General features: G+C 37.2%; 1 protein-coding gene across 1 annotated transcript; it reads left to right on the forward strand.

Moving 5' to 3' along the window:
- Nucleotides 1–5,581: 5,581 nt before the first annotated feature.
- Nucleotides 5,582–20,635, forward strand: C1H5orf15 (chromosome 1 C5orf15 homolog). The gene is made up of 4 exons (XM_056811141.1): nt 5,582–5,802; nt 16,587–17,089; nt 18,204–18,293; nt 20,475–20,635. The coding sequence occupies exons 1-4, from the start codon at nt 5,643–5,645 to the stop codon at nt 20,562–20,564; spliced, it is 843 nt and encodes a 280-aa protein (XP_056667119.1). The 5' UTR covers nt 5,582–5,642; the 3' UTR covers nt 20,565–20,635.
- The last annotated feature ends 2,016 nt before the right edge of the window (nt 20,636–22,651 follow it).

A 22,651-nucleotide genomic window follows, 5' to 3' on the forward strand; every position in this document is an offset into this window, starting at 1 on the left:
CAACACCAAACCCTGTGGAATCTTTGAGAAAACAGAGAATAGGAATGAAAACTGGGTTACTGTTTCTGACTGGAGTTACAGTGGTTACTCTGTACATATGGAACAAATGACATAGGAAAGACATTCTGAATGAGGTTTCATATACTGAACAGCCAAGAAACCTTGCAATAAGGACGGCATTCATCATTTTCTGGCAGCATGTGTGTTAAGGGATAAATCAGGCCTCAGTTATAAACATCATTGAATCTATATAATCCTGCTAAGCCATGAAAAGTTCATAAAATTAGAGGTAGGGATAGAACATTGGATTTTCTCCCTGTTGCTCTCCCAAATTTGGAGTTGGGCTCTGACTTTTAAGGGGATCATAGAGTACTGAACTTTGGCAGCAGTAAAAAGGGAAGAGGAAATGTATTAGTTAAGCTTCACTTTATACAATGTGTGGACTTCAAAACAGTGTGTACAAAAATGAATTTTTGAAAGTTACATCTTCTTTTGAGTAAAAACAGGGAATGGAAAGTGTCTTGTTTATGAATGCAAATCACTGCCTTCATCCCCACCACTCAAACAGTTTTTTAAGTTTTGGATTTCTCTTTACAAATCTATATCTATATCTATACATATCTGTAATTTTTGGGTAACCTGGGGCCCACAATGGACTCCTTGATCACACAGTATGTATTGGATGTAGTTTTGGGAACTTAACTCAAAGGGGCTCAGTTTCCTCTTACTCTCATTATATTCCTATTTAATTTTATTTAATTTTTTAATTTTATTTGGTCATTTCCAAACACTATTCATTGGAAACAAAGATCATTTTCTTTTCTTCCCTTCCCCTTCCCACCACCTCTCCCATAGCCCACACGCGATTCCATTGGGTATCACATGTGTTCTTGATTCAAACCCATTTCCATGTTGTTGGTATTTGCATTAGAGTGTTCATTTAGAGTCTCTCCTCAGTCATATCCCCTCCACCCCTGTAGTCAAGCAGTTGCTTTTCATCAGTATTTTTACTCCCACAGTTTATCCTCTGCTTGTGGATAGTGTTTTTTAGATCCCTGCAGATTGTTCAGGGACATTGCATCGCCACTAATGGAGAAGTCCATTACCTTTGATTGTACCACAGTGTATCAGTCTCTGTGTACAATGTTTTCCTGGTTCTTCTCCTTTCGCTCTACATCACTTCCTGGAGGTTGTTCCAGTCTCTATGGAATTCCTCCACTTGATTATTCCTTTGAATACAATAGTATTCCATCACCAACATATACCACAATTTGTTCAGCCATTCCCCAATTGAAGGGCATCCCCTCATTTTCCAATTTTTGGCCACCACAAAGAGTGCAGCTATGAATATTCTTGTACAAGTCTTTTTCCTTATTATCTCTTTGGGGTACAAACCCAGCAGTACTATGGCTGGATCAAAGGGCAGACAGTATTTATCGCCCTTTGGACATAGTTCCAAATTACCCTCCAGAATGGTTGGATCAATTCACAACTCCACCAGCAATGAATTAGTGTCCCCACTTTGCCACATCCCCTCCAGCATTCATTACTTTCCATAGCTGTTATGTTAGCCAATCTGCTAGGTGTGAGGTGATACCTCAGAGTTGTTTTGATTTGCATCTCTCTGATTATAAGAGATGTAGAACACTTTTTCATGTGCTTATTAATAGTTTTGATTTCTTTGGCTGAGAACTGCCTGTTCATGTCCCTTGCCCATTTATCAATTGGAGAATGGCTTATTTTTTGTACAATTGATTTAGCTCTTTGTAAATTTGAGTAATTAAACCTTTGTCAGAGGTTTTTATGAAGATTGTTTCCCAATTTGTTACTACCCTTCTGATTTTGGTTACATTGGTTTTGTTTGTACAAAACTGTTTTAATTTGATGTAGTCAAAATTATTTATTTTACATTTTGTGACTCTTTCTAAGTCTTGATTGGTTTTAAAATCTTTCCCTTCCCAAAGGTCTGACATGTATACTATTCTGTGCTCATCTAATTTACTTATAGTTCCTTCTTTATGTTCAAGTCATTCACCCATTCTGAATTTATCTTGGTGTAGGGTGTGAGATGTTGATCCAAACCTAATCTCTCCCACACTGTCTTCCAATTTCCCAGCATTTTTTATCAAATAATGGATTTTTGTCCCAAAAGCTAGTGTCTTTGGGTTTGTCATAAACTGTCTTGCTGAGATCATTTACGCCAAGTCTATTCCACTGATCCTCCTTTCTGTCTCTTAGCCAGTACCAAATTGTTTTGATAACCACTGCTTTATAGTATAGTTTGAGATCTGGAACTGCAAGTTCTCCTTCCTTTGCATTTTTTTTTCATGATTTCCCTGGATATTCTTGATCTTTTGTTCTTCCAAATGAACTTAGTTATGGTTTTTTCTAATTCAGTAAAGAAGTTTTTTGGTAGTTCAATGGGTATGGCACTAAATAAGTAAATTAATTTGGGTAGGATTGTCATTTTTATTATGTTAGCTTGTCCTACCCATGAGCAATCAATGTTTTTCCAATTGTTTAGATTTAGTTTTAGCTGTGTGGAAAGTGTTTTGTAGTTGTGTTCATATAGTTCCTGTGTTTGTCTCGGCAGATAGATTCCTAAGTATTTTATATTGTCTAGGGTGATTTTAAATGGAATTTCTCTCTCTATTTCTTGCTGCTGAGATGTGTTGGAAATATATAGAAATGCTGATGACTTATGAGGGTTTATTTTGTATCCTGCAACTTTGCTAAAGTTGTTGATTATTTCGAGTAACTTTTTGGTTGATTCTCTAGGATTCCTTAAGTAAACCATCATATTGTCTGCAAAGAGTGATAGCTTGGTCTCCTCATTGTCAATTTTAATACCTTCAATTTCTTTTTCTTCTCTAATTGCTACTTCTAGTGTTTCTAATACAATATTAAATAATAGAGGTGATAATGGGCATCCTTGTTTTACTCCTGATCTTATTGGAAAGGCTTCTAGTTTATCCCCATTGCAGATGATGTTTGCTGATGGTTTTAGATATATACTGTTTATTATTTTTAGGAAAGACCCTTCTATTCCTATACTTTCTAGTGTTTTCAATAGGAATGGGTGTTGTATTTTATCAAAGGCTTTTTCTGCATCTATTGAGATAATCATGTGATTTTTGTCAGTTTGCTTGTTAATATGGTCAATTATGTGGATGGTTTTCCTAATATTGAACCATCCTTGCATTCCTGGTATGAATCCTGCCTGGTCATAGTGGATGACCCTTGTGATGACTTGCTGGAGTCTTTTTGCTAGTATCCTATTTAAGATTTTTGCGTCTATATTCATTAGGGAGATTGGTTTATAGTTTTCTTTTTCTGTTTTTGACCTGCCTGGCTTTGGTATCAGTACCATTTTTGTGTCGTAGAATGAATTTGGTAGAACTCCTTCTTGGCCTATTCTGTCAAATAGTTTGTTTAATATTGGGATTAGTTGTTCTTTGAATGTTTGATAGAATTCATTTGTGAATCCATCTGGACTTGGGGATTTTTTCTTAGGGAGTTCTTTGATGACTTGTTCAATTTCTTTTTCTGAAATGGGGTTGTTGAAGTAATTTATTTCTTCCTCTTTTAGTCTAGGCAATTTATATTTTTGTAAGTATTCATCCATATCACCTAGATTGCCATATTTGTTGCCATATAGTTGGGCATAGTAGTTTTTAATGATTGCCTTAATTTCCTCTTCATTAGAGGTGAGGTCTCCTTTTTCATTTTGGATACTGTCAATTTGGTTTATTTCTTTCCTTTTTTTAATTAGATATATATATTTTTAGAGAAATTTCCAAGCTTAAATATAGGTTGTGCCTAGGTTTTCCCAAATGTGTGCAGCAGGGTCCTTAATGCTTTGTGTACAACTCTGGCATTGTGTGTGGGACAGCTTTTATTTCACAGCTGTATAGATGGAGATTTTCTACCTTTGAACTTCATTCCCCAGAATTCCTTTTGTATTTCCCAGAATTTCTTTCCCTTCACCACGTTGGTGTTCATATTTGTATATAAGTTTTGGTAACTCTTCCCTCTCTTCTCTTTCTTCAAGTTATTAATGAATAAATACTTATAAAAATATAATACTTGAAGTGTTTGGATATTAATTTTAATTCTCATACTACCATAGAAAATGCATAAGACACAAAGGATTAACAGAAACCTATGAATAGATACAGAAACACAAGAAGCATTCAAATATCCCTTTAGACTCCACCCAGAAAGTAAATATGCAATGTGGGGCAGGACTTCTGAACAAACAATCACCTTCCAATGGGCCTCTACTATCTGTTACAGAAGAGTTAGTAATGGATTTGCAATTTACTGACAGATCTTTTACCCTCCTCATGTATGCTCCCTCATGATTTTATCAGCAGAGTGATCCTTTATTTGTGATCTACCTTTTTTTAGGAAGCACACGTAATAAGGAAATTTCCCTCTAGGAGATTAGTGGTGAAATACTCCTGAACACAAACCTGGAGTTATTCACGAGGCAATTCCAAAGCTGGTATTAGAAGACTAGGTTCTGGGATCATGTTGCCCAGGAAAAATAAAAATTCTACCTCCTCTTCAGAGGAATTTAGTGGTCACAAATATTGTTCATAAACTACCTACTGGAACTGAGGAGACATATACATATCTACCTTTGCCACGTTCTGCTACAAATAGCTGTAGGCAGCAAGGGGGTATTGTGAATAGAATACTGGACTTGGTATCAGAAGGAACTGAGCTCAAATCTAGTCTTGGACACTTAATAGCTATCTGAATGTGTGGTGCTCAGTTCTTGTCACTGCTTCTTCCTCTACCGAATCTCGAAGCTGGAAGGAACCTCAGAGGTCATTGGGGCCAACCCGTAAATGAACACTCCGCCCCCTGCAATATCCCAAGTCCTTAGTGATACAGATCTATACTCAGAGCAATCAATAGAACTGAAACCCGCCTCTCTTCTACATCAACCCATTACTCCTATTTATCCTTCTGGAAGCAAGCAGAACAAGACGTATTCTTGTAGAGTCCACCTTTAGGAACTTTAAGAAGGCCAAGATGACGCCTTTGAGGTCTTCTTTTCCTCAGGCTAAGGCAAGGAGGGATACGAAGCTTTCATCCAAGTCAGAAAGACCTGGTTCTAGTGAAGTCCTTGACACTTCCTGGCCGTGAGACCCTTGGACAAATCCCTTTAAAGAAGTGTCAAAGGCACGGAAGGAACCAGTTTAAAATTGGGAAAATATTTAACTAAACAAAACAAAATTATGTACGGATTAGTGACCCCCTCCATCCCTGCCCATTTCTATTTTTTGACACCCCTACTCTAGGCAATCTAAGATTCAAGTTTCCAGAAGAGGTAAGCTCCTGCTTTGGTGGATGGAGTTCCCTCTCGTGGGAATACCAATGAAATCACAGGTCACTCCCTGCCTGACCTTGGACAAGTCTTTTCCCCTCCGGTGGTCCTTAGTTTCCACGTTAGAGGAAACGAGAGGTTTGGACTAGGGGATCTTTAAGAACCTTCCCATTCCAGCCTATCCTAGGATCCCACTCGCGGTTCCAAACCTCCTAGCCCGGCCCTCCCTTGAGCGGTGACGTCATCACGCAGGTGACGCAGACCTTAGCAACCGGCGCGCAGGTCGGCTCCGCCCGTCCCGGCCATGGCTTCTGTTCCCGCCCGCAGGACCATGGAGGTGGCCCTGAAGGAAAGGCCCCCGCCCTGGCTCAGAGAACCCTTGCGCCGCCGCCCCGACTTCCCTGGCCGAATCTCGCCGCTATTCCTGCTGCTGCTGCTGCTCGTCTTCCCGGAGCTGCTCAGCGGTGAGGGCCGGTTGGGCTTAAGGCAGGGGCCTGGGGAGCCGACGCCAGGTGTCCGGTCTAGCCCGGAGGGTGTAGGGGCCTGCGGCGGGGGCCGGAGGTGACCGGTCTGGGGGTGGGGTGGGGAGGAGCCAGGAGTGACTGGGGGGGGGGAACTGAGAGGAGGGGCCTGGAGTGACTGGGGACCTTCTGAGAGGAGGGAGCCAGGAGTGATTGAGGGGGGCTTAGAAAGGAGGGGCCAGGAGTGACCGAGGTGGGTACTCTGAAAAGGGGGCCAGGAGTGACTGGGCAGTATTCTGAGAGGAGAGGGCTAGGAGTAATTGGGGGAGTTCTGGCTGGAGGGTCCAGGAGTGACTAGGGGTGGCTTTGAGAAGAGGGGGCCAGGAATAATGGGAGTGGGGTGGGGGCTTTGACAGGAGGGGCCAGACACTCGTAGCGTGTCTATGAGGGGTTCAGGACTAGGCAAGGCTGTGTGGGAGAGGAGAAACTTGAGCACCAGGACCGAAAAGCTTAGAGGTAGGGAGGGAGTCAAGCCCAAGACTGCCTGAAGCAGTCTGGGGAGGCCTGGGACTTGGAAGTCGAATGCAAAACATTCAGGGTCTGGAATAACTGAGGCCTTGTATGAATGTGTACATGTGAAGGAGTGGTGAAAGAATACATTTTAGGGTGAGACCAGGGAGCACTGTGAATTTTTTTAGGGGGAAAGGAGTTTAGGATGTCAGGCTTAGGAGTAACGGGAGCTTGGGGGGCACCGTGAGGTCTGGTAAAAGGGGCTAAGACATTGGTGGTAGTGGATGGTCCAGAGAGGGGAAGTTAGCTTCTGCCCCGCCCCCTCCAGAAGTAAATGAGATTGATTTAACAGCCCCCCCCCCTCCAAAAAAAGCCTAATGGGATCTTGAGCTACTTCAGAGAGTCATAACTTATAGGAATAAGGAGCTGACTATCCCAGTTTGGAATATTGTGTTCATTTCTGTTCTCCACGGACAGGTCTTTGGTAAACTGGAACTTAGAGAAGAGGTAGGAGAACCTGAGGGAGGAAGGTTGTGAATATTATAACTATCTGTTGTTAGTGCCTTAGGGAAGAACTGGTAACTCTGGGTGGATCTTGCAAAAAAGCAAATTTATTTAGACTTAATGTGAGGGAAAGGACCATCCAAAAGTGAAATTTATTTTCCTTGGATGATGGGATGACCGCTTTAGTTGTCTTGAAGCATAGGCTAGATGACAACTTGTTTAGTGTATAGTAATAGGGAATTCTTTGAGTATGGGTTGGACTAATTAACTGTTCTGTACTTCTGAATCTGAGTCAGAAGCCAATAGGCGGGAGAATAGTGCTGTATTAGGATGAAGGGTATGTGAGATTGGGATGTGTGGGGCAGGTCTCAGGTGGAGCAGACAACTAGGAGCCAAAAGATTCTGAGGGAGTAACTTGTTTGTCAGTTAGAGGGGGCCGTTTGGGGACTTTAACTGAGGGGATGCTTTCTAAATGTGGAACTGAAGGAAGAACAGGAATGGGGTGAGTTTGGAGAGGAATTTTGTGGGGAGTACTGAAAAGTCACTGGGGAGATTAAAAAATATAACTGAAGAGCATCTGTTTGTGGGATGCACTGAAAAGCAGGGAGAAAAGGGTTGTCTGGGGAATTGAAGAACTGGAATGGTTGAGAAGTTGGATATAGCTAGCTGAAAGAGGGGGCTAAGGAGTGAGGTGATAGGAGTAATTGAAGGAAAGTTATATCACTAAAGGAAACTAGTAGAATATAGGAGCTGTCACTTTTAGACAGCTCTTTTCCTTACATTTTGCTTCTTTACAACTTCTACCCACTCACTCCCAGTTCTGCCCCTCGACCAAATAGTAGACAGTTATAATAACTATCACTTCCCTCTCTGTGTTCACCCATCTCTTCTCTAAGCTCTAGCTTATCAATGTCCTTCCTAAGTTGTCAAGCATAGAAATTAATTCATTGGGTGAGCCCAGTATAGGAAATGAGGCTTAACAGAGGGGACTGTGGGATGGTTGGGATCATTAAGAGGAGACTAAGGTGCAATTGTTGGGGAATTGTGAAAAGTTAGAGATCTGGGACTGAGTATTAGGAGTATCTGAGAGAGACTGAAGAGTGACTCTTGGTAGGGAGTAAGGGAGATTCAGGACTGGTTGTTTGGAAGGCACTGAAGAGGAGACTTTGATAACTCATATGGGGAGTGTTGCTGAAGAGCAGAGGTGGTGGTGTTCAAATGGTAGGAGAGAAAATGAGAAGTGACTCTGACAGAGAAGTCCTTAGAGTATTGGGAGAATGTTTTGGATATGAGTTACTTCACAAAGTTTGAAGGTGAAATGTTTTGGGGACTTAAGTTGAGGGCAAAAGAAAGGACTTAATGTTGAAATGCTGCATACGTGGCCCCCCCTAGTTTTGTATGAGCAGTTGTTTCTCTTCAATTCTTGCCCCTCGTGTTTGCTGTCAAACTTAATTCTTCATGGACCATTCTTCTAGTAAATACCAAGAAAAATATAACTTTGTAAATGGAGTGCAAGTTCTGGATGTATGTGGAAATCCATCTCTTCCCCCCATCCCCCCATCTGTAAATTGTGTGGGGAAATAAATTGGCCAACTAATTAGTCTTTTGTGAAATTGAACAATACGTTTCCTTCCAGGACAGGATGGAATTTCTGAAGACTGATCTACTTTTACTTCCCAAGTCTTTTTGAATTGTCAGAAACAACAAAGGGGTTAGAACAGCCAGACTTGTTCCCTGGTGTCAGGAGGCAGTCACCCACCCACTCTGTAGCTCTGTCAGACCATAGATTTTGATGGAGTTTCCCTGACCCTGAAACTAGAATCTCAATTCAGTTCAGCAAGCACCTATTAAGCACCTACTGTATAAAGGCAAAATAAGCAAGAAACCGATTTGCCTAAAATTAGAGACAATGGACAGTATTTTCAGGTTCTACTCCTCACTTGTACAGTGTGTTATGTCTCTGATTGAAGCTCTTTATCTCTGTTTCTCAAGTGATGCTAGTCAGATGATCCTTTTGGATTGCCAAGTTGTCTGAGAAAAGCTGATTTTTAAACATGTATTTTTTTATCCCCTATGGGAAATCTTAAGAGAAGTGGCTAGGTTTCTCTTGAAAAAAGCTTTAATTAAAATAAAAGAAAAAGAACAACAAAGGTTAGGCAGTTGAGGCTAAGTGACAGCTCAGGGTCACATAGCTAGGAAGTGTTTAGGTTTGTACCCAGGATCTCTTGTCTACCCCTGGCTATATCCACTGTGCAGTTAGATTTCTCTTAAGAGAAACCCAGTTTTTCCAACCAATTAATGGAATTTTTCCTGGGTTTGATTTGGTCTGAAGTGCCTCTTTCATCCTATGTTTTAGTTATTCATTTAGAAAGCCTATAGAAATATGGCCATGTAAATTTTATGATGAAAGGCAATTTCATGTAAAGATTGAGTCATTAGGCAAATATTGAAAGCTGCACCATAGCATAGATACCTCGAACATTAGAACTGGAAATGAGGAAAGGCAAGAAAGATGACTTGAGGAATGTTAATTGGACCCATAATTTCACTGGTACAGAGTAATCCAAGGTGAGGAAACTTGTTTTATCAATACAGGCTAGCACTTTTTCTCTCCAATTTACAATTCTAGAGAGTTTTGTAGAGTACTGATTCTTTAAGTGACTTGCACAAGCTCAGGGAATATGTCTTTGTGGGGAAGATTTAAACTCAGGCTTTCCCAGCTTTGAGACTTAGTCGCTGTCATAATATGTTACAAATGCTACTCATTTGTAATGGTACCTTTTCTCTGATTTGGACTATTGCAGTCTGAGTTGGTAGTAGCAATTTGAATTGAATAATACTTCAGATAGGTTTATGGAATTTTAGAATATTAGAACTAAAATAATCTTCAAACAATATCTAGTCCATACCCCTCATTTTACAAATGGGGAAACAAGTCCAGAGTGGAAAAGTGACTGTCGAAGCTATAAATGCTAGTTAGTGGAAGAGCCATTAACAGGAGTCCTAACTTCTCCAGGACAGATTGACCTTCACACTTCTCTGTTTGGATTAATTATCTAGCAAGGAAACATTGTTAAATATTTACTTAGTGCCAGGCAATGGACACAACAAAAAATAATCTGCCCCATCCTCAAAGATGGAAATATTCTAACCCAGAGACATGTACACATACAATTATATTCAAAATAAATGCAAGGCAATTTTGTGGAACAAGCCCAAACGATTAAAGGGAGCAGGAGGTGACATTTGAGCTGAACTTTGTAGGAAATGAGGATCCTGAAATGGAGTGTTGAAGATTTTAACAATTTGACTATAAATTACTTTACTCAACAACTCCATACTATTCAATCCAATTAAGATCAAGATTTGTTTTTCCCATTTTAACCAACTAACACAAAAACTTGTGTTTATATAAACAAAGGCCTATCTGTTGAACTATTAATATTCTTTATGAAAATCTATGAAGGACTTGATTCAATATAATATCTATGTGATATACTATTTTACAGTAATTTAGTAGATACTGGCAAATCTTACTGAGTTGAAAAGACTTTGAACATGAGTCTGGCCAGGACCAGACTAGCTAAATTCAGAGAGGCATGCCTTTAATTTGGACTTTGCAGCTTCAGCAACTTTTATGGATTGTTGACTCAAGTCAGAGAGAGTTCCTGATCTGCATTGGTGGAGGGAGTGAATTTTCATTGAATTTATGTATATTATGATTTGTCATATATAATGAAATTATACATTCTTGAAGTATAAAGCAATTTAGCATAAATATTTAGTTATAGATTTTAAGATGTAGAGTTCATAACTTTGAGAGTATAGAATTCCATTGTTTCTCACCGTAAATTACAAATTGATGACTATTGAAAATTTGAACACAAATTTTATGTATGTACATAAAAAGTAAAAAATATACAGAAAAGCAAAATAAATAATCTGGAATACATCAAATTAAAAAGGTTTTGTACAAACAAAACCAATGTAATCAAAATCATAAGGGTAGCAACAAATTGGGAAACAATCTTCATAAAAACCTCTGACAAAGATTTAATTACTCAAATTTACAAAGAACTAAATCAATTGTACAAAAAATCAAGCCATTCTCCAATTGATAAATGGGCAAGGGACATGAACAGACAGTTCTCAGCCAAAGAAATCAAAACTATTAATAAGCATATGAAAAAGTGTTCTACATCTCTTATAATCAGAGAGATGCAAATCAAAACAACCCTGAGGTATCACCTCATACCTAGCAGATTGGCTAACATGACAGCTATGGAAAGTAATGAATGCTGGAGGGGATGTGGCAAAGTAGGGACTAGTGTCCTTTTTTTCATTGCTGGTGGAGTTGTGAATTGATCCAACCATTCTGGAGGGCAATTTGGAACTATGCCCAAAGGGTGATAAAAGACTGTCTGCCCTTTGATCCAGCTATAGCACTGCTGGGTTTGTACCCCAAAGAGATAATAAGGAAAAAGACTTGTACAAGAATATTCATAGCTGCACTCTTTGTGGTGGCCAAAAATTGGAAAATGAGGGGATGCCCTTCAATTGGGGAATGGCTGAACAAATTGTGGTATATGTTGGTGATGGAATACTATTGTGCTAAAAGGAATAATAAAGTGGAGGAATTCCATGGAGACTGGAACAACTTCCAGGAAGTGATGCAGAGCGAAAGGAGAAGAACTAGGAAAACATTGTTCACAGAGACTGATACATTGTGGTACAATCGAAGGTGATGGATTTCTCCATTAGTGGCAATGAAATGTCCCTGAACAATCTGCAGGGATCTAAAAAAATATTATCCACAAGCAGAGGATAAACTGTGGGAGTAAAAACACTGATGAAAAGCAACTGCTTGACTACAGGGGTTGAGGGGATATGACTGAGGAGAGACTCTAAATGAACACTCTAATGCAAATACCAACAACAGGGAAATGGGTTCGAGTCAAGAGCACATGTGATAACCAGTGGAATCATGCGTCGGCTATGGGAGAGGGAAAGGTAGTGGGAGGGGGGGCATAGAGGAAAAGAAAATGATCTTTGTTTCCAGTGAATAATGTTTGGAAAGGACCAAATAAAATAATGTTTAAAAAATATATATACAGAAAAGAAGGTACAAGTATTTTGCAAAGATGGCATATTTTTAACTACAGGAAACTAATAAACAATAGTTTAAATTTATGTCACTATCAGTATAATAGAACAGGCTATGATAGGTAAGTTAATTAAATGAAAAAATCAATAAGCATTTTCTGTGTACATGGCACAACACGAGAGGCTGAGTATGTAAATACAAAAAAGGAGAATAGGAGCAGTCTTTGCCTTCAGGGAACTTAAATTCTTAGGGAAATCATAACCTCATTCTGGAACCTCAGCTTGACTTTTTGTAGCTTAGAAGAGGTTGGGCAATACCACTACTTGTTTACTTTTTCTAGGGCACTAAAAAGTGAGGGTGGACTTAATTATTTGTACCTAATAATATATAATAAAAAATGGCAATTCAACATTTTTAATGTGGCTACCTATATATAACATATAGTCTAAATATTTATGATTTTTTAGTAGTTCCTACCACAATGCAGATTGTAGCCCCACTTTATGCCATCATGATTCATATCGTTAAAACCTTCTAGTGGTGAACCCACTTGGACAGGTTAATCATTGGACAGTGTATACAAAATTTGTTATTTGCCCATGCTCAGAGCTTTTCCAGCTTGGTGTAACCTGCCAGAGCTCACATCATTGGTTAAAGTTTTCAGGAATCCTGAATAATAACCTCTATGCTACAAAGTGAGATCAGAGCTGCCTAACTTTGAGTTCCACTCATTTTCAAATCTCCCTGTCCTACAAAAGGTACCCATTAATCTGTGCCCTTCTAAGATGGCACTTTGGTAAAGGAAAAATAGTATATGTAAATATGGCATGTTCTGTAGTTTTATTGTTGCCTTATTTTAACTTTGTAGTATTTTTGTAAAATTAGTATGTAATAAGAATAGAGGATAAAACAACCTAAAAGAATTGCAATATATATCAGCCTTCCTTTTAACAGTAATTGCTTCAGAGTGTAATTGTGGTTGATTGCTTCATAATTGTTCTTTTGTCACCTCTCTTCTGGGGAAAGAATAGATGAGATTGCATAACTTTTTTTCCCTAAAAACATTCATCTGCCATATTAAGTGCCTATTCTTACAGCATACTCTTCTAGAAGTGTTAGAAGACATGTAAAGTTTAGCCTTTAGTAACAGATATACATAGATAACAATATACTACATTACTTGCAAAGTACATCTAATTAAAAACAAAATGCAATGCCAAGTCTAAGGGGTCAGGTACTATTTTTGACTTATAATAATGTTACTGAACTATTACTTAGATATAAGTTTTAATTCATCCAGAGCTAAAGACATATTACTGTACTGAATCATTCACATACATCCTTACTCAGAAACTCTTGCCACCATTGGCACTCATTTTTGAGATAGCAGATATTATGGAAGATAATGTGGGATAAAATATAGAGGATAACTGGGTTGCATTAGGTGATTGTTAAGGTCCCTTTCAGCTCTAATGATCTATAATACAACTTATAATTAACACTCTGCTTGTCTTGAGTGAACCTAAAACAATATGATTTTTGATTGCTTCACTTTATGTTACCAGACTTCAGTGTTTCTAATCCTGGCATGGATATTAGTAAGTTTTCTGTGAGATACAGAGGTCAAGCACCCCATTTTACTGATGGTGAAAAATTCCAAGATTTATGATTTATCTGATAAAAATGTAGTACTTTACATTCATAATACTTTCAAGTATAGGATTTGTCTTTTATTTGTAGGATTTGTTTTATTTATGGTACCTTTCTCCCTTGCTTTGTCAGTCTTTTCTTTCTGGGGTGTGTTGGTAGTTTTTATTTGGATGAGAGGGAATATAAAGGTACACACTTTTAAGTTTAATCTGAATGAACACTTTCTTAAATATAAACATTCTCCAAAACAATCAAACCTTGATTTGTAGCGATTGCCATTCTGAGGTATAAACGTGTACACTGAAAATTTAGCAGTAGGCAAACCAGTCTGAGATGACTTTAGCACACTCCTGCTTCTTTCTCAGAGAAATATATAGTCAAGCAAAAAAAATGCCCACATTGACCTGATTATACATACATACATACATACATACATATATACACATATTAAATATATGTAGGCATATATATATGTGTGTGTGTATATAAATTTATCATACTATACTGTGAATCCATCTCCTATGTCAGGAGATGTGTCATATTGATCCTTTGGAATCATGGCTGGTCATTGCATTGATCAGAGTTCTGTCTTTTCAAAGTTTGTCTTTTCAGTGTTACTGTATAAATTGTTCTCCTGGTTCTGCTCACTTCACTTTACAAAGGTTTATAAAAGTCTTGTTCACTTTATTTTGCATGATTATACAAGTATTACCAGGTTTCTCTGAAATCATCCCTTTGATCATTTCTTACTGCATTATAGTATTCCATTACATTCATATGGTGTAATTTGTTTAGCTATTCCCCAATTGATAGGCACCAATTTACTCCACAAAAGTGTGTGTGTGTGTGTGTGTGTATTTCATTTTCTGTTTTCTTTGTTCTCCTCAGGGGTATCACTTTGTCAAAAGTTATGCATAGTTTAACAGTTTTCTGGGCATAGTTCCAAATTGCTTTCTAGAATGGCCTGACCAGCTTACAGTCCCATCAACATCAATAATGTGCCTATTCTCCCTAAGCCTTGCCAACATTTTTATCTTTTTTGGGGGTGTCTACTTGGCCAGTTTGACGAGTCTGAATTAGAGCCTCAGAGTTGCTTAAATTTGCATTTCTCTAAGAATCAGTGATTCAGAATAGAAGCATTCAACTCCAGGGGCTGTAAGCAACCAGATTAAAATGTAATTGGGAAGTTTTTTAGCAAAATAAATAAAAATATAACACAGATAATATTAATTTGTGGTTTTCTAAGTCAATATGTGGCCCATAGGGATCCATTTCTATTTGAGTTTCACATCTTTGATTTATAACACTTAAAAAAAATGTGGCTATTGATTTGGATTTCTTTCTCTGAATATTATTGGATTTCTTCTTCTGAAAATGTTCATATCCCAGATAATAGTTTATTCTTATACCTTTGAATCAGTCCGATGTATATATCTTGGAAATAAAATCTTTTATCAGAGAAACTTGAAATAAAGACTTTAAAAAGTGGTTCGTCATTTCTCTTCTAATCTTAATTGCTCTGATTTTGTTTGTGCAAAAACTTTTACATTTTACATAAAACGATCCATTTTATCTTATGTGGTCCTTTTTATCTCCTGTTTAGTTTTGTACTAGGATAGGTATTTTTTCCTTACTCTTATTTGTTAATATGTGACCTTTTATATCTGGCATGTCTGATTTTCATAAACAGAATAGACCTCTAGATCAGTGCTCCCCAACTTTGGGACTCTAAACTTTCAAGGGATCTACAGATCCACTTGTAGAACTATTTACAGATTTAAGATGTTCATTGCTTTAAGTAGATGCTTAATCTATGAAAACTGCAAAATAACACCAGACATTTAATTAAAGTGCCCCAGTGTAATCTCTAGGCAAATGTATTAGGCCCCAATCTTAAATATATGTATATATGCATTATAATTTTTCTTGTGATTAATTTGACAAACTCATTTACAACTAACCAAATTCACAATATCTAATTATTTTCTTATTCAAGAGATACTTAAAAACATACCTATCCTGTGGGTCTATGAAGTTTTGTTTAAAAGGAGTCTTCATAATGGAATTACCTAGGAAAGTTGTTACCTTTTAAAAGTTGTATTGAGGTTTTTTTGAACTCCTCATCTCCCATGGCAGATTAGAAATGTTTTTTGCTGCATTTATAGATGCGAGGGTAGGTTGGGGTCATCCTGTCCTATATCTTTGGATGTGTGTTTTCTCTCTTAGAAGACACTAATACAGTGCATAAGTATCTGACAAAACAATTATACTTGGGATTGTGATTTCTAATAAATTAACCTAAACTTTTTGTGGTAGCAAGAAATTAGAAACAGATTTGGGTACCTATTAATTGGGGAAAGGTTGAACTAATTGTGATGCATGAATGTAATGGAATATCATATTGTAAGAAATGATGAATATTAAGACTTCAGAGAAACTTATATGAGCAGTGACCATCATAATGTAAAGGAAAATAATAGTAAAAGACATGCTATACATTAACCAATTTTGACTTTTGAGGATTGGTGATTAAAAAAAACAAAAACACAAACATGTCTCCATGTTCTTGATATAGAGAGATGGGTTAGAGCAGTGGACAACATACATTGTCAAGGTTTGTTTAATGTGTCAACTTGTTTCTGCTTTGCTTATTAAAAGAGAGTTTTATTGTGGAGGAAGAGGTAGACTCCTAGGAAATAATTTATGTAAAAAAAAGTATAACACTAAAAAATTAGCTTACTGTTGGCTGTTCAGAGAATCTTTAGAGCCTTATTAACTAGTTCTGGTCAATTAACTTTACAACTTAAAGGATATATGATTTAATGGGTTCTTACCCCCAAGCCAATAAAAGGCATCAGAATAAGACTTTAGTGGAGGCTGGACAGTTAAAGCTGTAGCAGTTTAGTAAAATGTATATTATTCAAGAGACCTATGAGAAATATGAATAAGTAATGCATATGTCTTATACATATGAAAGTAGACTTTATAGTTAATGTTCCTTATTTTTCATTTGTTCCAGCTCAAAGTGTTCCAACAATGACTGTGGAAATTGAGTTATCAGATAATCACACCAAACTTAATGTTTCTAATACCAGTGCCCCAGCCCTTGTGCCCAGTACAGAAAAAAATGAAGTGACCACACCTGTGGTCTCACCATCACCTACTACCATGCCCCAAATGGAAGCTGATGCTACTGAAGATAGTAGAATAGAGGAAGAAGAACTTCTTACTCTTAATAGTTCTCCATCTGTATCCAAGGGTGTTTTGGACAATGGGGATTATGGAGAACCAGACTATGACTGGACTCCCAATACTAGAGATGATACTGATGAGCAAATGCAGGGAAATACAGGATATGCAGGATTTGAACAGACTGTTAATCTGAACAATTTCCATGAGACAAAATCCTTTAAGTCTCCATCATCAAATATAGAAGAGGAAGACAGTCATTTCTTTTTTCATCTCATTATTTTTGCTCTTTTGATTGCCATTGTTTATATCACATATCACAACAAAAGAAAGGTGAGTTTGAGATTTTTCTTTACCTCATGTCAGATTCAAGTTTTTTAAAAAATGTTTTTTAATATCTAGTTAGTTGCTTGATATGTTTTGGCCTGTGCTGCCTATGAAAAATTTTATTTTTGTACAGACTTATTTCCCCTTTTGGTACAGTTGATTAATACTTTGATACATTTCCATACAAGAGGATTTAAAGTTAAAACTTTTCTGACTAATATTAGAGAATAGAACAATGTTAAGGAACATAACTGCTCTTGATGGCAAAACTTTTGCAAGTGAAAAAGAGTTAAATTTGAAGGTGGAATTTGAGGACATCTAATCAGTAATCTACATATCTAGATTGCCAATCTTGTATGTGTGTGTATTGAACCCATATAGCCCAATGTGGTAACATGTGTACTTTTGATTGAGTGTTAAATTGGATTCTTAATGAACCAATTAAGTAGATTTAAAAAATAACATTTTCTATACAAACTGAACATAGCTTGTGCTATAGAATGCAGGGCTTGCTTGATTTCTTTTTGGAAGAATGGGTAGTTTAAAATATAGAGTGATCCACAGATTTAGAATATCTGAGCTTCTTTCAGTTCCATAAGGATGAACTTTCAAGTATTTACAATATTTCAAAATATTGTATAGAAATTTCAAACACTAATTTGTTTTATCTTTAATAGTTTATTCTCTCTGCTTTCCCTTCCTCTTTCATTCTCACATAAACACTGTACCCGTTTAGGGATGAGATGGGAAGAGTAGAGGGCAGAAAAAAATTCCCTAACTTCTCGAGAAAGCATTGAAGAAAGGCAAATGATGGCTCTGTTTTTTTCTAAGTGTTTCATATAACTAGTATTACAATAAGAGCTGTCTTTTAAGTTTAAGTTATAGTTATAGGAAAAAAACTTTCTTAACTATAGAACAAAAAATTTCAAGTTCTGTTTCTGACTATTCAGTATATATTCATTTATGAAAAGAATTTTAGGCAGATCAGATTTAATATTCTTATTTAAAAAATAAAGAATGAAAATATTATTATAGATTTGAGTTTTATTAATTATTCAAAGCTCTCCTTAATGCCTCCATTTAATTTTTTGCTCATTTAAATCACTTTGCTTTATTTCAGATCTTCCTAATGGTTCAGAGCAGAAAATGGCGTGATGGTCTTTGCTCCAAAACTGTGGAATATCATCGACTAGATCAGAATGTTAATGAGGCAATGCCTTCTCTGAAAATTACTAATGATTATATTTTTTGAAATTACTGTGCTCTGAGGTTACTTATTTAGTGATTTTCTTTGACTTTTTATATCATATTACTCAGATATTTGCCAGAGATGGTATATAAATGAGAAATTGACCTCTTTGATTTTTTCATGATAATTTGGAGTTAAGGGATGTGTATAATTTTTTATCTTTATTCTTTTTTCAGCTGAATTCAAATCTGATATTGAAAATGTGCAGCTAAATATTATCTTGTGTACCCATTTTTTTAAGATTTATTTATCTTATATCTTTTGGAAGTGTCAATAAGCTAGTTTTGAAGTCCCTCAAAATATTTATGTAAATTTTAAATAGACTGATATCACAAGTGGTCTCTAGTAGACACTTATCTTTTTTAAGCTCAAATTTCTTTGTACTATCAAACTAATACAAATGAGTATAACAGATATAATGCCTTGCATTTAAGTAGAACTTTTCTTCAAGAAAAGTACTTCCAATATTTCTTAGGAGACTTCAGCAATACTCTTAGAAATTGGGACTGCTCATACAGACAAAATTCCAAGTTGTTGATAGCACCAAGCATATTGAAATTTCTGGAATGACCTTATTATTGCAGTTTTTTCACTTACATGTTAAGGAAATGTCATTCATTCTTTGTGTTATTGAATTAAACCTTGAATTAGAAATTTTGGCTCAAGTGTAAAGTCAAGTGATTAGAACTGAACTTCTTCAGAGTTCCAAGTTTGATAACTCAGTGGCAATGAAGGGATTGCCATGGGGGAAAGTTATAATCATTAGATTGTTATTTTATAAGATTGAGGTGGGAGGTAGTTGGGATAAATCTCTAGGTCTGCTGTATTAGCCTGTGTCTACCCAGGTCTGTCATATTCAGATTATACCTGAATCGAATCACATAGATTTTTGTGGGTACACTGAGTTTTTTTTTTAAGTGTGTCATCTTGTTTGTTCACAGACAGAAAATGATTTAGTGATTTCCTTTTTGCACATCTTTTAGTGATAAGTATGTAAAGATTAATGTTTTGACCTGAAGATGACTCACAAGAATCACTGTATGATATTTTTTTTTGAGGGAGGATCACAGATATGTTTTAAATTTGTTAAGCATGAAAATAATCAGTAGGTGAGCTCTCCTATCCAACTCAGATGAAGCAGTTCAGCTTATTTTCTTCAGATGTACACTTACTCTCCCAATTCTGAGAAAGTGAAGCACAAATGTCATATATCAGAACTATTTTCTTGCAGCAATTCTTATCATATTTGAACTTGCATCATTTAATGTTTTGAATTTTTAAAAATAAATAGTAAGAATATATCTATGATGTCACAATAACTTGTGTTATGTGTAGCATTTCAGTATGAACTTTTGTTGCTCTTAGGAAGCAATAACTTAGTTGCACATAACCAGGACAGATAACTTTATAGAACACTTTACTGTTAATCAAACTTGGCCATATGTGCTAACAAGTAAATTAAACTAATAAATCCTATTAGTCATAGTATCTCAGATAATCTGGAAAAGAACAGTTCAGTGACTTGGCTTCTCACTGAATTTGTTACAGAGTATTTTACTCTGTCTCTTGCCTGTTAAATGAGTTTGTTGCTTTTGTTCAAACTGACTTTGTTCTTTGTGGGATGTGGGGAAGTGTATTAAGTCAGTGTAGGAATTTCTGCTTCTTGACTTCATAATTTCTTCAGCACTAAGCAAGGGACCATTCCTGCTTGACTTCTCAGGTTCCTTTCAGGCCTTGAACATACATGATAGCTGAGCCAAATACAAATTAATGGGAAAGTAAAAAGTTCTAAGCAGGGTCTACAAGTCTCACTAAGTAAAGAGTACCAGATAATCAATAAGCATCCCTGAAGCAGGGTGAGATGGAAAGAAAGGAAAAGCAGACTGATATGAAGAGAAGCACTATGTAGCTACTTAGTCTTTCTTGAATTGAATTAAGGCAGTCAAAATTGGTGCATTCTTACCAAGCCATGACTTGAAGTAAAACGTACTAAATATTGTGGCATGTAAACCCACCAGTCCATTCCACATGTTGTCTAAATTAATGGTAATTCTTAAATTAGAAATGAAGGATTAAATGTATCTTGACTGTATAAGTCATTTTTCCTTCCCTTTCCAGTTCCTCCTCTGTCCTTATTTGCAGGGCCAGACCAAGTGCCTACTTGAGAAGGTTGACAAAGAAGACCTAAGGAAAAAACAGCTGAAAGTGAAGCAGATACTGAGGAAGTGTTGAAAATCACTGGGCAGTGGTGCTGAGAGGCATGGTGTATCAACAGTGCAAATAAAATTCTAGTTTTGTTATAACTTTGTATTTTGGATTTTTCTGCCCTTTATTTTTGTGGGAAACCAATCATAGGTCAAAAGTAGGTGAGTGTTTATGAGCTGAGAACTGCCTTTGTCATTTCCTAAAGGGACCAGCCTCTTAGTGAGAGCATAGCTATTCGTTTTAAACTCTATACAGATAAAGGATTGCTAATACTTGCATGATTTATGAAGGTGGACTTTTGACAAAAGCAGGAGAGGCACTCCTGCACAGGAACCAGGTATTCTGTCTAATAAATCCCTATTAGAAGTATCTGTGGCAGAGGTTTTGTGCTAATTGACACCAGGGCCCTTTTCTCACAATTCCAATATTCCCTTCTTTTCCTCACATTTGCCTTTTGCCTCGGGGCCCAACCACCACCCCTCTTAGTCTCCAAATTACTCCCTAAATTACTCCCTTCTTCCTTCCTAATCTTAACGTCAATTTCCTCATCCTTACTCCAGGCCCCTCCTGTTCCTTCCCCCTTTATCCCTCTCCCCTTTTGTTCTTATTCTGGGCTCAGGCTATTCTGGTTCCCTGCTGGGGCAGCCATAGAAGAGAAACCCCCCCAAAACCAAGGTGATTGAACAAAATTGTGTCCTTAGTTCAGACAGGAGATGCATGCTTAAAACTTTTGTCTCACTGGAGGATGTTGAGGTTGCAAACAGTTCTCAGCTTGTCAGCTCCAATCCTGGTTCCAGAAGCAGAGGCCCAGTGAAGGAAGTCCCAGGCTAAGAGGGCATCAGCTGACTATATGGGGGAGAGGAGAATGTCAACAAGGTTAGAGGAGGATGGAAATTCTGCCTTTTCAGTTTCATGCTGGGAAGATGAATATTACTGCTAAAAAACCTATCCTCTGCCCTATTTATAATACCAGATAGTATAATATAGGGTAATAGTAGGAAGGCAGGGGAATGATTGAGAGCAAAGGGGAGTCAGATAAAATACTCTCGAAGATCTGCAGATGGTGAAAGTGTATGTGTGGAGTGGAAGTTAGGGTATTCTACATGAACAAATCATCATGCCTGGAACAGGATTCAGAAAGGTATAGAAGAGAAAGTGCATTCCCAAGTACAGAAGGGGCCTTAGAGATTACAAGGAGATAGGAAAGTGTTGTGACTTAAGGGGAAAGCTAATATGGAATTTGGAATGAAGTTGAAGAGAAATTGGAACCAGATTTGTGGAGGGCCTTAGAAGTCTTATTACATAAATTATTCTGGAGGCAATATGGAGCTCTTGAAGACTTGGATGAGGAAGTGACATTGACCTGTGTCTTGAGAAAATGATTTTGATAGCTGGGTAAAGGATAGATTGGCGTGGCGAATGGGAGGGTTTAGAGGCAGGGAACTAAACTAGTTTACAATTTTAGCCTAGGCAAGAGATAATTAGGGCAGGAATTTTTTGTTGTTCTGTTATTTCTAATTCTTCCTGACCCCATTTGGGGTTTTCTTGGCAAAGATACTACACTGGTTTGCTATTTCCTTCTCCAACTCATTTTACAAATGAGGAAACTGAGGCAAAAAGGATTAAGTGATCACAATTGAACTTCTGGAAATGACTTTCTGACTTCAGGCCCTGGCACGATCTACTGCCACCTAGCTGTCCAAGTGCGGGAACTTGGGTAGTGATAATGTGAGTAGAAAGAAGGGGATTGGTGGAAGTAGAACTGACAGGCCTAGGCAATTGATTGAATCCATGGGGTGAAAGAGAAGAGAGTCAAAGGATGATTGTGGTGTGTGATGGTGTGGTGACTAAGGGAAAAAGTGGCATTAAAAAATGAGAAAACCAAAAAATTGAGAAACTGGGAGATGTTAGTTTAGGGGAGAAGATGAATCAGTTTGGGACATCCAGGTGGATCTATCTAGCATGTACTTGGAAATACAAGTTGAGTTCAGGAGAGAATAGGCATAGGGTGAGTTTATGATTAAGAATGGGTATGTAAATCAGGGATTCAGTCATCTGCTTATAGGTAATTATTTATATAGGTAATTATTTAATCTGAGATGAGATCTCTAGGG

The sequence above is a fragment of the Monodelphis domestica genome, chromosome 1 (assembly GCF_027887165.1).
Source record: "Monodelphis domestica isolate mMonDom1 chromosome 1, mMonDom1.pri, whole genome shotgun sequence".
Taxonomy (NCBI): Eukaryota; Metazoa; Chordata; class Mammalia; order Didelphimorphia; family Didelphidae; genus Monodelphis; species Monodelphis domestica.

What these genes read in the sequence shown, in the direction of transcription:
- C1H5orf15 (XM_056811141.1), top strand. Translation starts at nt 5,643, where the DNA reads ATGGCTTCTGTTCCCGCCCGCAGGACCATGGAGGTGGCCCTGAAGGAA. An exon ending in CATATCACAACAAAAGAAAG is followed by an intron (nt 17,090 to 18,203) that starts GTGAGTTTGAGA and finishes GCTTTATTTCAG; the next exon opens with ATCTTCCTAATGGTTCAGAG. An exon ending in TAGATCAGAATGTTAATGAG is followed by an intron (nt 18,294 to 20,474) that starts GCAATGCCTTCT and finishes CCTTATTTGCAG; the next exon opens with GGCCAGACCAAGTGCCTACT.